Source organism: Bos taurus, chromosome 10 (assembly GCF_002263795.3).
Source record: "Bos taurus isolate L1 Dominette 01449 registration number 42190680 breed Hereford chromosome 10, ARS-UCD2.0, whole genome shotgun sequence".
In the NCBI taxonomy this organism is placed as follows: Eukaryota; Metazoa; Chordata; class Mammalia; order Artiodactyla; family Bovidae; genus Bos; species Bos taurus.
Window position 1 is genome coordinate 20,369,612 of NC_037337.1, and position 20,022 is coordinate 20,389,633.

A 20,022-nucleotide genomic window follows, 5' to 3' on the forward strand; every position below is an offset into this window, starting at 1 on the left:
CTGGAGCATTCCTACCCCTCATGCTTATTAACACACACACCCTTCCTGTACTGCCCTCTACTGCAAGCCTGAAGTCTTATACTCCCCTCCATGCCAGCACTTCCTCAGTTGCATTCAAGTTGTTTTACTTGTTAGATTCTTACTGGGTTGTTGGTTCTTGCGGACCAGACCTCTCTCTACCTTATTTTCTGTGGCTCCCTTCCCTTTTTCCTCCCAGTGTCTAGTGCACAGTAGACACAAACATTGTTGAATGAATATATCTAGGAATTTACTAACAGAAGAACTTATTCATAACCTCAGAATGTCTAAAATGAGATTTTTTTTTAAAGTTACAAGATATTGTTATCTTGCAACTATAGTGTTCCCCCTGCCCCCATTTTGCTTTTCTACAAGGAACATGTATATTACCCGAGTAATAATTTATAGAAGGTGACAAATCATGATTATCAGAAGCTGGGCAATGTCCACTGCCCTGCAGTACCAGCACACGGTCCTGGGCTGGGCCTTTTAAGACAGAAGTATGCCACGGCATCAGGCAGGAAAAGGCACTACCAGCCTGTGAGACCTAAGGAACACCAGGCACAGAGCAGGCGCCTCAAATTTTATCTCTGTATCTCTGCTGTGGCAAATCAGGTTAACAGCCAACCTTAAACCAGGACAGACTACACCAACAATGACTTTAGTACCTTTACTGATTTTCTTTCTTTTAACATTAATGCATGTGTTCCACTTTTTCAATGGCCTACGGAATTTATGACTATGTTCAGCCAGTCTCCTAATTGCACGTTGTTTCACTGCAGAACTCAGAGCAGCAGCAGTGGGTACCGGCTGGCACAAGCAGTCCAGGAGGAAGGACCTCAGTGGCCTGGTTAGCTCAGGTAGGGCCTATTTCCATATTCAGTTTTCATGTCAGGAAAAACAGTGATCCCGAAGAATTTTGTATCCCTCTGTTCAATCCACTGTTCTAGAACAGTAACTTAAAATGTTACTATAGAAGACGATAAAGACAGAGACAGGCCATTTCCACCTATCCTTGTTGTGAGATTAGACATGATGGCACATACTGAAGAACTGTCTTCCTGAGGAAATAAAAGACAGAAAGTGGTCTATAATGTTAGACTTTAAATGCATGAGATAAAGAATTTATTCACCACCTTCCTAAAAGAGGAATGAAGCTAAGAATTTCAGTTTAACTTTGGAAATGAAATTTGGAAACTCTTTTAAGACAAATATCAATATGAATTTTAAGTTGGATCAACCATAGTTTCTGTAGGGGCAGATCTTCAGTGTGAGGATCTCAGGTTAAGGATGTATGGAGCCCCAGGAAGACTCTGCTCTTACCACAGAACTGCTTTTGCACGTGGCCTCTCCACTTGAATTTTGCTGTTACCAAACACTCCTGCAGAACTATTCATTCAGGCTCAGGGTTCCTGAGGCTGGTCTCCTCCTCACTGCATTCCCTGCTGTGCTTTTACACAGCAGGTTCTCAGCCAACAGTTTAGGCTTTCCCTAAAATTCTGCATGGAATTCATCAATATCCAATTTTAATAAATTTCCTTTCTACTTTATCTATTAAACTGTGCTAACAGTGGTGTAAGAAGAAGATATGGGTGTTTTCTCCACCTGGCACACCACTCACGCAAAATAAATGGGCAATCACAGATTTTAAAACCTGAAAAGTAAGAAGACTAAATAAGAATTCATGTCTTTCAGTAAGTCAGCAACTATGACAGAAAAAATTTAGAAACCTCATTGTCCAGAAGCAGGACAGACTTCATAGTTCCCAGTCTGTAGCCTTGTATCTGCACCAGGATTACAGGTTAACTGAATCAGAGTGACTAAGCCACAGAAAAGCATGAGCAGAGCAGGGTGTGATATCCTTATTCGGGAAGTATCAGTTGCTATAAAAGATGAACCTCGACTGAGTTTATTTACATTATATAGAAGAACCATGTATAAAGAAAAAGCATCAGGCTAGAAGCTCAGATATGTTACTTGTTTGCTATAACCTTCTAAACAAGTCATTCTTTGACTATAAATTGGTAAAATTCTTTGAAAGCAATTTAGCAATGTAGATAAAATTTAATATCTTATTACCTATAATACCATTTCATCTACACAAATATACATACAAAGATGTTTTTCAGTAATTTTAATAGTAACAAAATAGGAAACAATTATTCACTAATGGGATACTGAGTGGTTAAAAAGTACCATAACCATAAATGAGATAAAATATAGTCAATAAAAAGTGATGTCTGTCTTAATCTGTTGACATTGGAAGATATTCATAGTTCATTGTTTTTTAAAGGCTACAAAACAGCACACATGATTTGACTTTTGTAGTAAAGACATACACACAAAATAAGTTTGAAAGGAGATACACTACCATGTTAATAGTGGCTCTTGCTGGAGAACAGGGCTTCATATGACTTTCATTTCCTTCTTTCTACCTTTAGATAGTCTGAAAAGCTGGTTTGAATTTAGAAAAGTCAGTTTCTATTATAGATAGTTCCTTGAGAAATGTCAACTATATACATATACACCAAACCATGCAGTCCATGGAAAGGGTAGAAAACCTACCTACCTAGCAGAATTAACATGAGGAGTGAGTAAGAAGGCTAAGGCAAGGCTCAGAAGCAGGTGGACCACACACACAGCTGAAGCCGTCTTCGTTGCTTGGGTCGGTGCATCTTTTGCCTAATCTTCCAAACTGCCAAGCATGGTCAGACTTTGTTTTGAACTCTCCTAATGTTTAAATATTGGCAGCTTAGTCAACTGACTTTAAAATACTACAGGTTACCAAAGAAGACAGAGATGACAAATAAGGATGTGAAAAACGTGCAGTAGTATATGACATCGTTTATATGACATTCCGGAAAAGCCAAAACTATATACAGTATGGAGGACTGATCATAGTTGCTAAGAGTTGAGGGTTTGACCTTAAGAGTAGATAGCAGTGAGGGAATTTCTGGGGGTGATGGAAATGTTCTGCCGTGATTGTAGCAATGGACACAGGCCTCTACTTGTCAAGCCTCATGGACAGAACCAGAGAAAGACAGCAAGCTGTGTCCTTGGGATAGTCAGTTTGTAACCTATTTATTACATTCAGAACCCAATTTCCATATGATGAACAGCTCACACCCATTCTTCCACCTATTAGGTGGGATGGATGAACTAAGTGGAGTTCATTCATTGATAAGACTTCTCAATCTACAAACTTAATCAGCACTGTACTCTTCATTAAAGCAGTCAGTATCTTTGCAAATCACTTTATTAGTATACTTGAAATACTTAAGGATACAAGTTTACCTCACTTTGTATGTATATTTAGAAACATTATGTAAAGGAACTTGCAAAGCTAATTAACACTAATTTTTGGTGTCTTACTTCCCAAATCTTACCTTAAGGCAGTTTTTCTGTGTTCTAGTACTCAGGCTGTTGCTTTCCCCTGTAATCTCTAATAAACTACTCTTTTGGAATCCCCACAGTCTCTCATGGCATCAGAGGAGCTGCCACTTGTTTATGAACGATCTGCATGGAATGCGGAAGGGTTAGGCCCCTTTCTACGCTTGTGCCTCATGGATCAGAACTTCCCGGCATTTGTGGAAGAAGTGGAAAAGGAACTAAAAAAGCTGACAGGGCTGAGTGGTTAACATTCTGTGTATCTACAGAAATTGGGAGTAATGGGGAAAAAAATGCTTCCTCCTAAGATTATAGAGAATAAAGAGTATTATTCCAACACCTTTTATCAGTTTTATTTTTAAAAACAGGTGAATCCACTTTTTACATCATTGCACTTCAGCAATTACACAAAACACAAGTACATGCATCTACCAATTACGCACCGCGTGAGACCCCTGCTGGGTGTGAAAATCTACACTCAATCAATGAAAAAATACAGTGTCAACCTCAAAGAATAACTAGTTGCATAGAATACCATGCTTTAACATTTCAAGATCATTGAAAACAAAAGGTAAATTATAAAAGTTTGCCTTAACTCAATGTACAATTAGGTTTTAACACATCAGTGCAAAAGGATTTAGGAATTTACATGATTTAACAAAAGAAAAAAAATAATCATTTTAAAAGCAATCATACATATATACTGTAATTCATTATATCCATTCAGTGAATTGTTCCAGCTTCTTATCAAAGTCATGTTAAGCCCTTAAAATTATAGATTTCAGTTTATATTACTCATCTTTATGTACCAGAACTGAACAGTTTCCTCATCTGACAACATACAATAAGGAATGAGTATCAGCAGCTTAAAAATGAAACAAGCATTTATTTTGGATTTCTCCCACCCCAAAAAATATAAATATATATATATATATATTTATATACTGTATATATCTGTATGTTTTGCGGAACTTTACAAAAATGTATCACTAGATGGCAGCAGTGCATTTTAGAGCTTTGCCAATTTAACAGCTGCATTAAGTAAAAAATGGCGCATGCATGATCTGACCCTCAGGGGTCACCTTTTCACTTCTATTTAAATATTTTAACAAAAAAATAAAATAAAAGCAACATTCACAGCACATCAAGCCCAAAATAGTTTACACCTTCTACACTGAAGCATTGTTTAAAATGTACCTGGCTAGATCACCCTTACAGGAGAGGCTAAATAAGGCATGCTTTAGACAGTCGTCATGGTGCTGCTCACTTGAAAGGGGAAAGAACCAAAGAGGTCCAAGCAGAAAATTTAGCAGGTCATGTTGCCACCAGTTTCAGGAACCTAAAGATCTGTGAAGAAAGTAGAAATTAAAAGGGAACATGCACTATTACTTAATAGGACACCAAGCACCACATAAAGCTTTGGTTCAAACAGCATGCTCAGGGATGTGGTGTGAAATTCTGATCTCCATGTGCCTAAGCAGCAGGCACTCTGGCCCAGCTGGGCCTGGCCACCATTTCTGCCTTGCCCCCACAAGCAAAGTGGGACCAACTGGCCTCAGGAATAATCCACCTAAGAAGGTGACAATTTAACTTTTACCTCTTTTTAAAGAAGTAAAGTGGTAAGGTGATGCTTTGAAACATCATACACACTCTGAAAAGCATCTATGTTTTACAACTCAGCTGAAAATGTTCCTTTCCAGCTGCTTCACTGGACAGACAACTTGTTCCATCAGTATTGGAAGCTCTGAAATCAACTGAAAAATCTTGCAACATAACATCAGCTATTGAAGACTTTGTGATAAAGTCAAAAGAGGCACATTCATTTGAATCTAACTTAAAACTTCTAAAGTTAGAAGTCCATACTTACATTATAAGTAGTATTTAATTTGTGTTTCTCTGGCGCAAGTTTTTATCTTTGTGATTGTTGGTAGAGTTGGTTTTCCTTTGGAGGAAAAATTGCATTACAAGAGTTAAACTCAAGCTCAGTAGCAACTTTTCAAAGTACAACACATGGAAATACAGGGACTCTTTCACTTACTGCCATCCCTGGTATAGTAAGAAATTTTACTGCACGATATTAATACAAAATTAATACACCCTGTGTAAAGTGCCTACAACCTTAATTGATCCTTTTGACTCCCAAGGCAGATAATACCCAGGTAACATGGGCTTTGATTTATAAACTATGACAAAAGCGAGTGATTAGTTTTTTCTCTACGTAACACCACTGTCTCGTCTCGTCTCTTAATTATATACAGGCAGTGCTGTGCTCTCTGGCACTTAACTAATTTGGGCACACTTCTGCCTCTGACTTCTTAGTCCCCAGCTCTAGGGAAGAGTGCAAATCTTGGACTGATTTGAAATTTGTAGTTTTGTCTCTCTTGAATACCCACCATTTAACGGAGCCAGGCAGTTTATCCGTGCTATAGTCTAGCTTGAACAAAACCTGAAGCCTCAGATACAATGGTCATTTCCCCCACAGTATCAATTTAAACATATGGGGTGTGCAAAATTTTAAACATTTTTTTTGCATGGTATTCCACTTTATATTGCTACTAAGAACAAAAGTGTACAGCCTGTCCTGGGAATCAAAGGGCTATCAGTCAGCTCCATGTCCAGCTAAGAAGTCTACACTGCAACATTGCTTTCCACTCACTGTCTTCCCCTACAATCTTAGCTATGCCCTTTAATTAAACTGCAAATATAAAATAACCCAACCAGAAACTACTGAACCAAAGTCCAACAAAGTACTTACATTGGCCCAGCTGGTTCATCGTCTACACAGGTATCCAGGTTTTAATAATCCATTGAGAGACAGGAGAAGAAGGGAGAAAACTGTGAGACTCTGCATCAGGGTTAATAAAACAGCAAACAGCAAGTGGCAAACATGGCTATTCATAGCATTTATTCAAGGCCATTCCATCTGGAGGTGCAAAACACTCATGGAGTTGTTATTTCTAGATTCAGGTTTTTAATGGCAGGTATGTTGTTTCAATGGTTTTAGTTAACACTTTGAATGCTTGTCATGAAAAACTGCAACTGTAGCGGACAGATAGGCTGCAATATTATTATACTCATCTTGTCCCCAAGTTCCAGTGGTTCACTCTTAAATAGATGAGAAGACAAACCAACATTTCAGTTGTAAAATCCTGCTGTTTGTTTTCTTGTGGTGAATGCATGCATAGTTCTGACTCAATCCTGCAATGTAAGATGGATGTGTATGTGCCACACGTTTAGCCACACATCCTCTCTTCCCCACAGGACACTGTTCTTGCTGTTCTGTAATCTTTACGAGAGTCTGTAGTCTGGAGAATAAGATAGAGGAAGCCACAACAGTTCAACCTAATAGTGGGTCAGTCAGGCTGGGCTGTGCCAGCAGCAAGTGTATGCAGACCAGAAGATGTTCTGTGACAGACCAGAGAAAGCTGAGTAGTGCTGACATCCCTCTAGAAAAGACTTCAGACAGAAAAACAGGCTCATTCTTATGCCCTGGCCAAAACCAGAACCTGAACCCAGATGAGCCATGAGTTATCTCTCTTTTTTTTTTTTTTTTTAATCAAAACACTTACATTTTCTGAGTTTAAGTGCCTTCTTAAATTGGTATTTTCTGATTCTGATTTACCAAGTTTTTCTTCCCTGTTTCAACTAAGGGCAACTTGGTCCCCTTTAGTAAGGGTTATACATGTGTGTGTGTATATGTGTGTGTGTGTGTATATATATATATACACAGACACACAAGATTTTTTTAAAGGCCCATAAAGGTGGGGGAACAAGTTAAGTGCTCTTAGTTTCTTTTTATTTTACAAAAGTCCGGGAGACTAAATGATTCAGAACTGAAGGCTTCTAGAAAAACTCTCAGCAGGATTCCACAAGGGGGCTTGGTGCACATGAAGCAGTTATGGAGATTACAGTCTCAGTGTAGGCATCTGCAGGAGCACACGTCAGGAGTAATGTCTGTCAGAGGGAGACATTGCTCCACCTGTTCCTTCGAGGCAACGGAGAGGCAAAGCCACCGCCAGCACACACAGTGACTGGAGCAAAAAGGATTTCAAAAAAAAAATAACAAAAAATAACAAAAAATAACAAAAACGGAAACAAAACTAACCACAAACCAATGACTTATCAGCCAAAACAATAGGCTAGTGACACACCAGTGTCCACAGGATTCTACTACTAAAAACAACACACTATTGAACAGTACAGAGAACGAACTAAGACTTAGACACCCAAGACAGCTGTGCGCTGTTATACGGTGGAGTTGTACAGAGATGCATCGGGCACTGAGACACACGAGCCTGGCCTGGATCCTCCCTCAGCGCAACCGCCCAACGCTCTCAGCGTCCCGGCCACGCCAGCTCAGCTACATGCTAGGAACGAAGCACTGCAGGGACTGGCAGGAGCAGACTTAGAAGTATTTTTAGTGCTCTGGCTGTGTACCCGAAAACACAGAATTCTAAAGCAAGATAGCTGATTCAAGAATACCACCAATCTACTCCCAATTTTAAGAGGAAAAAAAGCAGGGGAGAGGGAATCGCGATCGCCAAGCTCATCTTTTCAAAGCGTGACGCTGTCAGCACCAACCGAAGCACTTCACACCATGAGCTTTTCTTTCTTCAGTAATGCGGATGTATGTACACGCTGGTGCCTGATTAATAACGTCATTTCCCAGCCCAACAAGCCGATTAACGTGCAAAGGGCTGCATGAAGGGGTTTTAGCAAGAGTGGCTCTGGTGTAGCTGCCACCATGCCTGCAAGTGGGAGCAGCTGCTGTTCACAACAGTGTCTACATCTCACAGCCCCTTCATCTCTCTCCCCAAATTCACTTTCACATTTACAAGGAACAAAGAGCCTCAAGTCTCCCATTTCCCTAACCTGAACCACTATCTGCAGTACCACTCTCTCTTTACAGGTCAAACAAAATAACAACTTGACCTCTAACAGGGAAATCGGAAGAGAGGGAAAGAACAGAACTACAGAAAAAAGGTACGAAAATTAAAGTAAATGAGGATTAAACAGCAAACTGAAATCCAAATTAGTTGTGAAAGTGAATGAAGTAAACTTGAAGAAAAGTGTTAACATTATGAACTGTGCATCGTATAGACTGAAGCGGAGATTAAACAAACTCCAAAAGCATGCATATCACTCACTTACCACCATGTTTTAAGGGTTTGATGCAATTGAGGGGGAAAAAAAAGAAGTCATAGTAACCGACAAGTATCAACATACCCCCAAACCCTCAGGCCAAAAGACAGCCACTTAAACAATGACTATTCTCTCCAGCTGGGTATTACAGCCACTGACTAGATGAGAGGAAGAGGGCTGGGGGATAATGGAAACAAGATGCTTCTGGAATCCATCTTATGAGTGAAGTTCCTGGTGGGGCTGTTGCACACACTGATTCTGCTGAGTGCTGTCTACCCAATCGAATGCACTAGAACCCTCACTCCCTTTCCCCTACATTGCCCCAGAATCTGGAAGGGTGCTCTGCGATGCCTAGTAAATAGCAGCTTGCTTGATATACCACCATCTCAAAAAAGATGGCTTTAAGGTCAAAATGAGTTGATTGGTCAAGGCTGCTTTTTCACTGCCTCATCTCACTGAGGATGAGTTTTTATGGTTTCTAAAACCACTTAAATTTTGCCAGATCTCAGCAGAGTAGCACAAAATCCAAGGAAGATTAACAATTACTTCCAATTTGCTTCCTTGTTCAGTCTTATTATATTTTCTTCATAAGGTAACTTGTGACTGGCTCAGATGACCCCTGGTTAAGAGACAACATGTGTTTTGCATATCATTTTTAAAATTCGTATTTCTTTCCCAACATTCCTGGCCTTTGTAAAACTTCATATGCTACCAATGTTTTGATCATCTAACTGATTTTGGCACATTAGACTAGCTCTTAATTCTGAAGTGTCTGAGTTTGGATACATCACAGCCACTAAAAATGGTTCCCACAAAACTGCAAATATTTTTTGTACCAGTAACTTAAAGGAAAAGTGCCTATACTTGCTTATAAAGGTTATCTCCCTAATGGTGAATGTAGAAAACTCTTTTTGATGCCAGCACTTTTCTTAAATCAGCTTCTGTTTTCATTAAAGGTCAGTAAAATGTGCAGTAGAACTGAAGGCCCCAACAACTGAGCAGGCTCACTCCCCATCTCCTCAGGGTACTGGGGAGAGAGCTGAAAGCACACTCTCATCACCCTCTGGGTTCAGTCAGCAGGGAACCAACCCACAAGGTGTGCTCAAACATGTGTCCAGCAGTAAGGTGGATGGAAGACTAGAGGGATGCTAGTTGTATTTAGTCTTTTTAGAGAAATATCATCTAACATTTTCAAAGAATGTAGTCAGGAGGTGTGTAAACAAAAAACAAAGCCCTCACCTGGCTCCATGACTCATCTGTTACTAAAAATATTGACAGTAAAAGGTGACAAGCAGATAATCTACGTACAAGACAACCTACTGGGGCACTAATCCTCAAAGACACTATAATAGGGACCTAGGAGATTTAGATATAAGTTTCACTTACAAAATGTCCCAAAAATGCTCTACTTTTTCTAGTAGACAAAAAGTCATGGGCCTTTTTCTTTACCTAGAAAGCAGCTAAACCTTAACCCTAAGTATTTTCTAAAGCAGTATTTGCTTTTCTAGTGAAACATAGCCTGAACTATGTAAGTTGAAATTCGTGTGTTTTTATACTTTTGTATTATTCCCTTAGTGCTTTTCTAATATAGTGCTGAGTTACCAAAAACTCACAAACTGCCCAAATATGAATACTATGACCTTTATATAAACTTTTTTCACATAAAAAAGGCTGAGTTAGAAATACATTATTGCTGTATCTTGATAACAGTATACCCATTGGCAGAGAAAAAGCATGTCAGGCCTCTTAAAAAAAAAAAAAAAAAAATTTTTTTTCACAATGGTATAAATACACAGAGCTATGAATGGTCATTTGATAGGTAAAAAATTTATCACCTCTAAAATCCCAAATCTGTATCAGGTATAATGTACCTCTTCATTCATTCCCCAAAGGAGTGTATGCATATATCTGTATGTAAATCTGAGGCAGGGAAGATGGGAGGAAAGCACATGAGGTGAGTTTGCTCTTGTGAATTGCACAGGAGTTGAGGGGAAACTGGCTAAAGAAGAAAAAGACACAGCATAAGGAAAAGTCATGGAGGAACTTTTTTTAAAAAATTACTTCCAGAAGAAAAGAAAAAAGGGGAGGGCAGGAATAGGGAGGAGTCTGAGAAAAAGAGGGAGGAAGACAAAGGAGAAAACTATGGGATGGAAATGCTCAAGCAAGGGCAAGGGACATGACAGAACGGAGCCTGGACCGTGCTGGCTATCAGGAGGGGAATGGAGAGAAGGCAAACACTGCAATAATCCCAGTATCCCAGATTTTTCACACCAATTCAACAACAACAAAGTTAAAAGCTGCTTGCATTACAGCATTTTTCTAAGACACTAGAGCAAGAAGGTTTTACTTTGCACTTACCCTGCAGTCATCTCTTACATAGGATTCATTCACTCTCCATAATAATTATCTTAAAAGAAGTATTTTCCCCTTAGGAAGCTGTTCATGAGTTTTGCTGGCCACAGATGTCTCTTATCAGAAACTCATCCCCATTTGTGTTCAACAGCCATAGAGCTCTTACAAAAAAGATAGCTGCTGCCTTGGGCAGGTGCTTGCAGCTGTCAGAATTAATGCTAACCATTCTCAGGTTAGCACTGAGGTCTTCCATACATGCTGGGACAGCAACCTGCTAAGTGAAATGGCTTCCTGCAAAAATGACTCGAATCTCTGACAGGGACAGGCTAAGCCAATGTGTCACTCTGCCAATAGAGGGGCAGCCAGCCTTGTCTTAAAAGTCAAAAAATCAAGTTTTTAAGCTATTTTTACCTTTTTCTACGGACTTTTTGCATCTCAACCTTTCCAAAACAGAAGCCAAGAAAGGTGATATTTAACAAAGCAAAACCATTCAGAGGGAATGAAAAGGCTCTTTTCAGGAGTAAGACAAAACCACTCCTAGTAAGCCAACAGTGGAAACACACTGACAGCCAACTCTTTCCCTTTACTCTCAGATCTAAACATAGGTACTCTGCTTTGGAAGTCCTAATTTGTAATAAGAAAGAGAAATTTCGAGAAACAAGCATTACTCATACACGATAAGCCTAAGAAAGCAGTTGTACTTCACAGAATAGCAGTTCTGTGGACCCAAGAGAAGGAAAGTAAAAAATCCCAGGAAACTCTTAGTTACACAGAAACAAGCCCAGGAATTTACAAAGGCCCGTCTGCTTCCAGCTGAGTCCATCCCATTCCTCCATCTAGTTCATTGCTAAATGTACACTTGGATGGAAATCCAAATACACTGTTAGTTTCAACAAAACACCTTGTCACCAACCTCACTACAATCCTCCCTCTACCGAGTGCAAGCAAAGAGACTGAGGAGCTGCTGAGCAAAGAGGAAAAGGAGAGGTGGCTGCTGCTCTCAGACATGTCCTTCCAGAGAACCTGAAGCCACTGGCATGCCTTCAGGGCTGCACTCTTTCTAAGGGAGCACCAGACCTCCCTTAGCACTCTCCACTGACACACATGGCAGGCAGTGCATCCTGCTGGCCAGCCACAAGAACACAGACAGCTCTCTGGGGCAGGGCACAGCACTCCAGTACACAGCATGGGCCCAAAAGAGCCAGACTGGGGTTGACATCCTCCCCGTCACCCAAAGCTGGCCTCCACTGAGCCTAGGGGCACACTCTTTCAGTCCAATCAGTGACAGGCAAGTGGTGATCATGGTTGGCTGGTCAATTATTTGTTTTTGCTGGTGATGTTATAGGGCTGGAGGATGGAGCTGCGGAGCTAGTTAGGAATCTGAAGTACTATGGGTCCAAGTCTTAATCAGTAGTCTCCCCCACCAATTACAATCACAGAGTTAGAAATGGAATATCCATAACAAAAAACATAAAAACTTCCATAACCTTTTCTGACTCTAAGTATGTCTATCAATCTAAGACTCTCGTTCTTTCCAATGCCTAACAATTGGCTGTAGTTCTGCTGCTATTGTTCACTCCCTTCTCTGACCGTGGGCCAGCCCGAGAGTGCCACCTTGGGCAAGGACGCCAGGCAGTACTGCTTAGCTATTTGTTTAACTGGGGGTGGTGATGCGTCAGATGCTCTCCACCATTCTTTGTGAGACAGACAAAAATGCCAAATGGCAGGGGCCTGCTTCACCAGGAACCTTGAAAACCTTCTGAAGGGGCCAACCAAGGGAACCAAAGGGTGACCTGTTCCCATGGCTTTTCCCAAGAACAGTTTGACTGGACTGGTGCAGTTACCTATAGGGGCTATACCAGGCAACCATGTGACAACCAATCAGATACCTTAAATCTGCCTGAAAAGGCCAGGTGGCCTGCGATCTTGGGGTGGCTTCTAGGCTTGACTTGGATTCTCCTCAAGCTCAATCTGCCTGATGATCTGTATTGGAGGAGGACAGAGCTGAACAAAGAGACTGACAACTGCCCATTCCCCACAAGGGGCCTGAAGGGCAGAAGGGACTGGGGTTCAAGAACACCCACATAGAAGGACAGAGCTAGTAATTATAGCTCAAAGTGGCTAATCTTAGGGGTAGGGAATGAGGAACCAGTATAAGAATTTTTCCTTCTCTCCTTTTGGGACTAAATCCCAACATCCTTATAGTCCTCTTTGGGTGCTTGGAAACCACCCCCAAGGACCAGCCCCAACATTACAGCTATTTTGTAGGGATGCTCTTACCGTCAGGAACTTCATCTGGCCTCTTCCTCTTTTCATATACAACAATGATCACCACAAGGATGATGATTTCTGCCAGAATTCCCAAGAAAGGCCAGAGTGGGGCCAGGTGGCTCCGTACCCTGAGGATGGTGACAACGGAGACAGAGCCAATGGAGTTGGTAGCATTACATTCATACTCGCCAGGGTCTTCTGTGATCTGGAGGTTAGTGATGCTCAGCTCAGTGTAATTTTCCCTGTTGATGATGATGAAGCGGCCAGAGGTATTGACAATATCCTAGTCAGGAGCAGAAAAAGTGAGAACACACAAAGATCAGAGTAGGTGAATTAGTGCCCACCACAGGGTGAGACTATTCTCCATCCTTAGCAAAACACTGAACGGGATCAGGGAGCAGTGTCTAGGGTCATTTTTGTCCAAGGAACTTTGAATACTTGATCACTGACTTCCCTTCAATCTCAACAACAACCAATCAGTAAGCTTCTAGCAGAATCAGGACTTCTCCAATTTTAATGGCGTGAAGGGACATCCTTCCCTGCAGACCCAGAAAACATGACTTAATCTAGGATGTTGTTCCAAACACCAGATAAGAACTCCATAACTAGAAAGAGGATGGAGAAAGGGTGTGAGCTCCATGGTCAGGTATGTATCCGGTAACATCAGGCCTATTTGATTACTTCAGATTCAGCACATCTACTTCACACTTGGTGAATTCTGGAAAGTTTCCCTAAACTTCCTCTAGAAACAATGCTAAGAACTTGCTACTAGTCAGAATGGAGGAAATTCATAACTTCCACTTCCTTTCAGAATTACAAGGTTAAAAGAAAGTTTAGTCAAGAGATATTTACGAATATATGCTACATGTTTTATATCTAACGTAAGAGGAAGGTGAGAAAGGGAGAGCATGACATAAAAATGACCTCCAGAGGGAACCAGACCTCCAAAGGGATGGTGCCAGGAACATGTAAGAAGTGCCAACAGAGGGTATGTATAGAGCCACACTGCAGAGTGAGTGGACACTGCTGGAAAGAGTCAAGGGAAGTTGGAGAAGAGCTAACATTTAAACTAGATTGTGGGAGAGGAGAGCTGACCAAGCTAGACAGGAATGCTCCAGGCATGTGTGGGAAGGCAGGGGTGAGAGCATGACCAGGAGCTTGGGTGGAGCTGGAACAGGTTTGCAGCACTGATCTCATGGCATACTAGCAGGGGAAAAATCTGACTCTTGTGTCAGTTCACATGAGGCAACTAAAGGGTAACCAGAAACAGTAGAGAAGAAAGGTAAATATAATCCCCAGAATGATGTCTAGCTATAGCATAAATCATGTCTACATTTAAGTATGGGTTTTGCTAAAATGAGAAATTAATAGCCTTCAAAATTAAGAGTTATTCTGTGAAACGTCAACCCTAGGATTTGAAAAGTTGCCAACTCCTCTAACACCTGCTCTACTCATTCACTAATTCCACATTTCTCACTTATGATCTTTGGTCCACAAGCCTTCAAAGGGTTTTTAAAATTTTATTTTCAACTGGAGGATAGTTACTTTACAATATTGTGATGGTTTCTGCCATACATCAACATGAATCAGTCATTGGTATACACATGTCCCCTCCCTCTAAACCATCCTCCCACCTCCCTCTGGATCCTACCCCCTCTAGGTTTCACAGAGCACCAGCCTTTGGATTTCCTGCATCATACAGCAAATTAACACTGGCTATCTATTTCACGTAATGTATATATTTCAATACTACTCTCTCAAGTCATCCCACCCTCTCCCTCCCTCTCTGTGACCATAAGTCTGTTCTTTATGTCTGTGTTTCCACTGCTGTCCTGCAAACAGGATCATCAGGATCATCTTTCTAGATTCCATATATGTGTTAATATATGATATTTGTCTTTCTGACTGACTTCACTCTGTGTAATAGGCTCTAGGTTCATCCACCTCATTAGAACTGATTCAAATGTGTTCCTTTATCCATTATCTGTTGATGGACATCTAGACTGCTTCCATGTCTTAGCTATTGTAAATAGTGCTGCAGTGAATACTGGAGTACATGTGTCTTTTTCAATTAGTTTCCTGAGGGTACATGCCCAGTAGTGGGATTGCTGTGTCATATGATAGTTTTATTCCTAGTTTTTTAAGGAATCTCCATACTGTTTTCCATAGTGGCTGTATCAGTTTGCATCCCCATGAACAATGCAAGAGGGTTCTCTTTTCTCCACACCCTCTCCAGCCAGCATTTACTGCTTGTAGACTTTTTTGATGATGGTCATTCTGACCAGTGTGAGATGATACCTCAATGTAGTTTTGATTTGCATTTCTTTAGTAATAAGCAAGGTTGAGCACCTTTTCATGTGTTCTTTAGCTATCTTTATGTCTTCTTTGGAGAAATGTCTGTTTAGTTCTTCTGCCCACTTTTTGACTGGGTTGTTTTTCTGACACTGAGCTGCGTAAGTTGCCGTGTATATTCTGGAGATTAATTTATTAATCTTTATTAGTTGTTTCATTTCCTATTTTCTCCCATTCTGAGAGCTGTCTTTTCACCTTGCTTATAATTTCAAAGGGTATTTTTAAAGTACTATCATATGGAAGAAACTTTTGTGGTTCCACCACCAATTTACCTTGGTTAATATTTATAATCTTTCTAAAGAACCTGGATTACATGATCTCTAGGGTCCCTTCTGATTCTGAAGACTGACAATCAAAGAGGATGCCTGAAAAGTAGAGTTCTAGGCATACAAAGCCTGGAGAGGAAGGTATGACATCCCATCTGAGAGAACAGGAGATTGGTCAAGCATTAATCAAGAGTCTGAAGTTTTGACTCTCCCAATACCATCAGGAGTCATCCCACAGATTGGAAAAGATGTTTCCTCTGACCTTTTCTGGAGCAGATACTGTCAGATTTCCAATGTCTAAGGCTGCCTTACATTGTCTCAATTCCTAATCAGTAATTTAATATGTTTTGGGAATATATAATACTATTAACTGCTCTTACTGCCTTGCCTTTCCCAAAAATCAAGAAAAATACATTAAGACCACAAGAACAATATTTTCTCTAGGATAAATGGACTAGAATAATAGTAAAATTTTAAGACTGGGGTTAGCTCTTCTTGGTGTCTTATCTTGAAGGCAAACAGCCAAGCCTTTTACCAGACAGCTTTAATAAATTCATATGTCGGGATTCCATGCTAAGCAGAGACTATCAGTGCCCTTCAAATTCATGATATAACCATGACCCCAGAAAGGGTGACCCAAGCCATGACAGCTAGTATGGCAGGTTGCAGAAACTTGTCCAGATGTCTGGAGCACCCCAGGAGAAACTCCAGCAACCACAGACACCCACATACAGAGGACCAGGGCTGCCTCCTACTCACCACGAGCATACCATTCTCCTTCTTGTGCCATGTCCACTCTGGGTGGGGGTAGCCAACTGACTTGCAGTACATCATGGCATCCTGCCCTTCATTCTTGTTCTCACTCCGTTTATGGCCAGTGATGTCAGGAGCAGCTGTGAGAAAGTGTTGAATGCAGTTACCATGGGAGCCTATGCTGAACAAGATACAAAGCCCCAACTACTGGCTCAGAGCCCTGCTTCTTAGTCACTCTTTAGACCCACCCTCATATTCAGCTTTGATAACATGCATTTCAGGTCAGAACAGAGCAATGGAACCAATCCCATGCCCTAACCTCCCACCCACCAAAGTAGGTACCAGGATTACTATGTGTGAAGCTCTACTAATAATATGGGTGGTTCTACAACCTACTGGAAGACAACACAGGTGCCACTACATAAATTAAGCCATCCTTTAAAGAAATGCAAACAGAAGTTATTATCTTCTCTGCCAGTCATGGTTTTTTCTCACAACACCTGCATGAGCAGTAATTATGTATTGTATCAAATGCTATACATTATGTTAAGGCAATGAGAGAGCCTTGAGATCAAACACCTAAAATCAAGTCCTACTGTAAGGTATATAAAAGCAACGAATGATGAATGCTTAGAGAAACTACCCAAGAATATCAATAGCCAAGGCTCTCCCAGAAAAGAGGAAATCTAGCAAACTAGTCTTCACAAGAGAAGAAAGAAATGAACAAGAAAGTCAACCAGTGTCTCATGAGGTTGTTTTAACGACTTAAGAATCTGATTTATACACCTGATTTGCAGTTATCTCAATGAACCAAATCTTGGGGAAATTTCTAGACATGCTGGAAGCTGTTGGTCTCTGCTTTTCATGATCATTTAGGAAGAAATAAACAGCATATGTGGTTTAAATATTAGATAAAGTTCAAGGACCCAAGAAGCCTGAGATGAGAGCTAATTCTTTGAATTTGGCCTTCTTTGATCTTAACTATAAATTTCCACCTTACCACATCAGTTCTACTAATCTGAAAGCAATAAAACTCAAAGTAGGCCAGACATCAGTTTGTTGGCCAAAATGGGAAAGAGAATCAATAGGCCTGGTCCAAATTCCAGTTTTGTGAGTTATTTATTCTACGCTTGAATTTTATACCCATTATCAGATGGAGTTATTTCTAGCCCCTGCCTACATTCAGTGTCTTGCATAGACAGATAGATGTCATTTTGAGACTGTAAAAGCCTGTATAATTATACCACGGGCTGAATCCCAGGTTTTCCTTCTGATTGGCTTGGTTTTTCTTGGCTTAAAAATAATCCAATGTCCTGCTCCTCTCAGACTGTGCTTCCTAGACCACCTCCTGAGGCACCTGGATAGGAAAAGAACGAGCAAGGCCCCAAGCCACCTCTACAACCTGCCAAATGAAAGCCTGGTCATTACCACTCAGTGTGAGGTGTTTTCCAGACAGGATATTATAAAGGAAATGTCTTTTTGTTTTCCCAGGCACAATTCCTCACTACAGAAGGGAATGAGTCAGGCGGGCTCAAGTTCTCAACATCCCAAATCTCTCCCACAGTGAATCAGTCACCTCTCAGGCCTAATGTTTAACCTGATCACTCTTCCTCAGAGCTTTCTGCAGTCAGTAAATATTAAGAACCTCTTAAGCACTCCAAGGATCAAGCTCCACAGCATACTAACACACCATCATGGGGCAGCAGGGAGACACAATAAGCAGAAGAGCTACCACACTGTACCTCTAGTATGTTTCATTCATTGGACAAACATTTGTTGAGCACCAATTATATGCCAGATTTGTCACAGAGTGGCAAGGGAAGGCCTTTCTGATGAAGTGAATTTTAGCAGAGTCATGAAAAAAATAAAGGAGTAAGCCACATGTATCTGCAGGAAGAACACTCCAAGTAGAGGGAAAAGCAAAAGCTTTGGGGCAGAAGTGTGCTTGTTACGTGTAACAAACAGCATGGAGGAATTTGGCTGAAACAATAACCAAGGGGATGATGGTAAGAGATTAAATCAGAGAATAGAGCCTAGATTGGATAGGACTTTGTAGGACAATGAAATTACTTTGGCATTTACTCTAAGTCAGCTGGGAAGCCACTGGTGAATACTAAGTGTAGGTATGAAATTATCTGTGTGTTTTAACAAGCTCCCTCTGGCTACTATGTGGACAACAATTGTAGAGAGAGGATAGTGGAAATAAGATCAATTAGGAGGTTCTGAAAGCAATCCAGAAAGGGGGAGGGGGAGGTTTGGATGAGGGTAGCAGCAGTAAAAGGGAGGAATTCTGGATATTTTATAGGTTAATACATTTGTTAACGGACTGAATGTAGAAAGTGAGAGAAAAAGGAGCCAAGCATGACCCCAGTGTTTCTGGTCTGAGTAACTTCAAGAATGGAACTGCCAGTTACTGAGATGAGGAAGACTGCAGAAGAATTAGCATGGGTATTTTTTTGTTGTTGGTTTGTTTTTATTTTGTTTTGCTTAGGGATAGAGCAATGATGGTAGTAAAAAAAACAGGAGTTCAAAGTTTAGGAAATGTTAAGTGTAGGACTTATTTAACATCCAAGTGAAGCTGTCAAGTAAGCAGCTGAATATCAAGTCCAGAGTTCAGGGAAATGGTTGAGATATAACTTTCAGAAATCAGCTTGCATGTGATTTTTTTTCCCACTTTCATTCTCCCTTGCCCCAGAGAGAATACTCAACTCTATTTACTCTGGCCCAATTAAGTGCTTCCCTGTTAGGTCAGGTGATAAAGAATCTGCCTGCAATGCAACAGACCACAGTCCGATTCCTGGGTCAGGAAGAGTCGCTGGAGAAAGGATAGGCTACCCACTCCAGTATTTTGGCCTGGAGAATTCCATGGACTCAATAGTCCATGGGGTCACAGAGTCGGACACGACTGAATGACTTTCACTTTCACTTACTTGACTAATTCCAATAGTGCTGTGAATTCAGCAACCTCAGATTTTGCCTTGGAGACTCATCCCCAAGATTATACATAAGAACCACTTAGAAGGCTAAAACCTGAGTTGGTTTATGGCTATACAGTCTAAAAAGCTACTACTCTTGAAGACCAAGACCTGGATTTTGGTCTTTCACTCCTGCCTTGGTGCTCAGGTTGAAAACACCACACCCTCCTTTCATTCATCTACTCCAGATTCTACAGAGGCTTCTATTTACGGATGGGAAGGTGCCTTAAAGGCTATCAGATGCAGAGACAATAGGAACTGAATTCGGGCCCCCCGCCCCCACCCTTTGTTGGCCTTGTTTACAGAGTAAAGCCTGCAAGTTTTCATGGTTAGATCTACTGCTGCTTTCTCAACTCTGCAAAGAATACTGAGTGAAGCTTAGGAATAATATCCCCTCTTCCTAATGTACTCAAAAGAAAAATGCCCTGATTATTCACCCTTGGATTGGTTGAAGTATCACTAGTGTACTAGGCAGACAGGAAATTAACGCAGGTTACATCACTTTA

At 40.9% G+C, this 20,022-nt stretch overlaps 2 protein-coding genes across 8 annotated transcripts in view; one reads left to right on the forward strand and one right to left on the reverse strand.

The window, feature by feature from the left end:
• REC114 (REC114 meiotic recombination protein) overlaps window positions 1-3,745 on the forward strand; it is a 183,611-nt gene extending 179,866 nt beyond the window's left edge. For 4 of the 5 annotated variants that reach the window (XM_059890776.1, XM_010809032.4, XM_059890778.1 and 1 more), the window contains exons 5-6: window positions 801-878; window positions 3,492-3,745. In XM_059890776.1, the coding sequence (XP_059746759.1) occupies window positions 801-878; window positions 3,492-3,656 (243 nt within the window). In that variant the 3' untranslated portion in view covers window positions 3,657-3,745. The remainder of the gene's footprint in view (window positions 1-800; window positions 879-3,491) is intronic. The other variant, XM_059890777.1, reaches the window with a different exon arrangement.
• Window positions 3,732-20,022, reverse strand: part of NPTN (neuroplastin) — a 64,386-nt gene continuing 48,095 nt past the window's right edge. Inside the window, exons 5-9 of one of the 3 annotated variants that reach the window (XM_005211382.5) lie at window positions 16,548-16,681; window positions 13,180-13,453; window positions 6,161-6,182; window positions 5,273-5,347; window positions 3,732-4,752 (exon numbers count right to left, since the gene is read on the reverse strand). In XM_005211382.5, coding sequence (XP_005211439.2) covers window positions 5,287-5,347; window positions 6,161-6,182; window positions 13,180-13,453; window positions 16,548-16,681 — 491 coding nt within the window. In that variant the 3' untranslated portion in view covers window positions 3,732-4,752; window positions 5,273-5,286. 3 annotated transcript variants of the gene reach the window in all.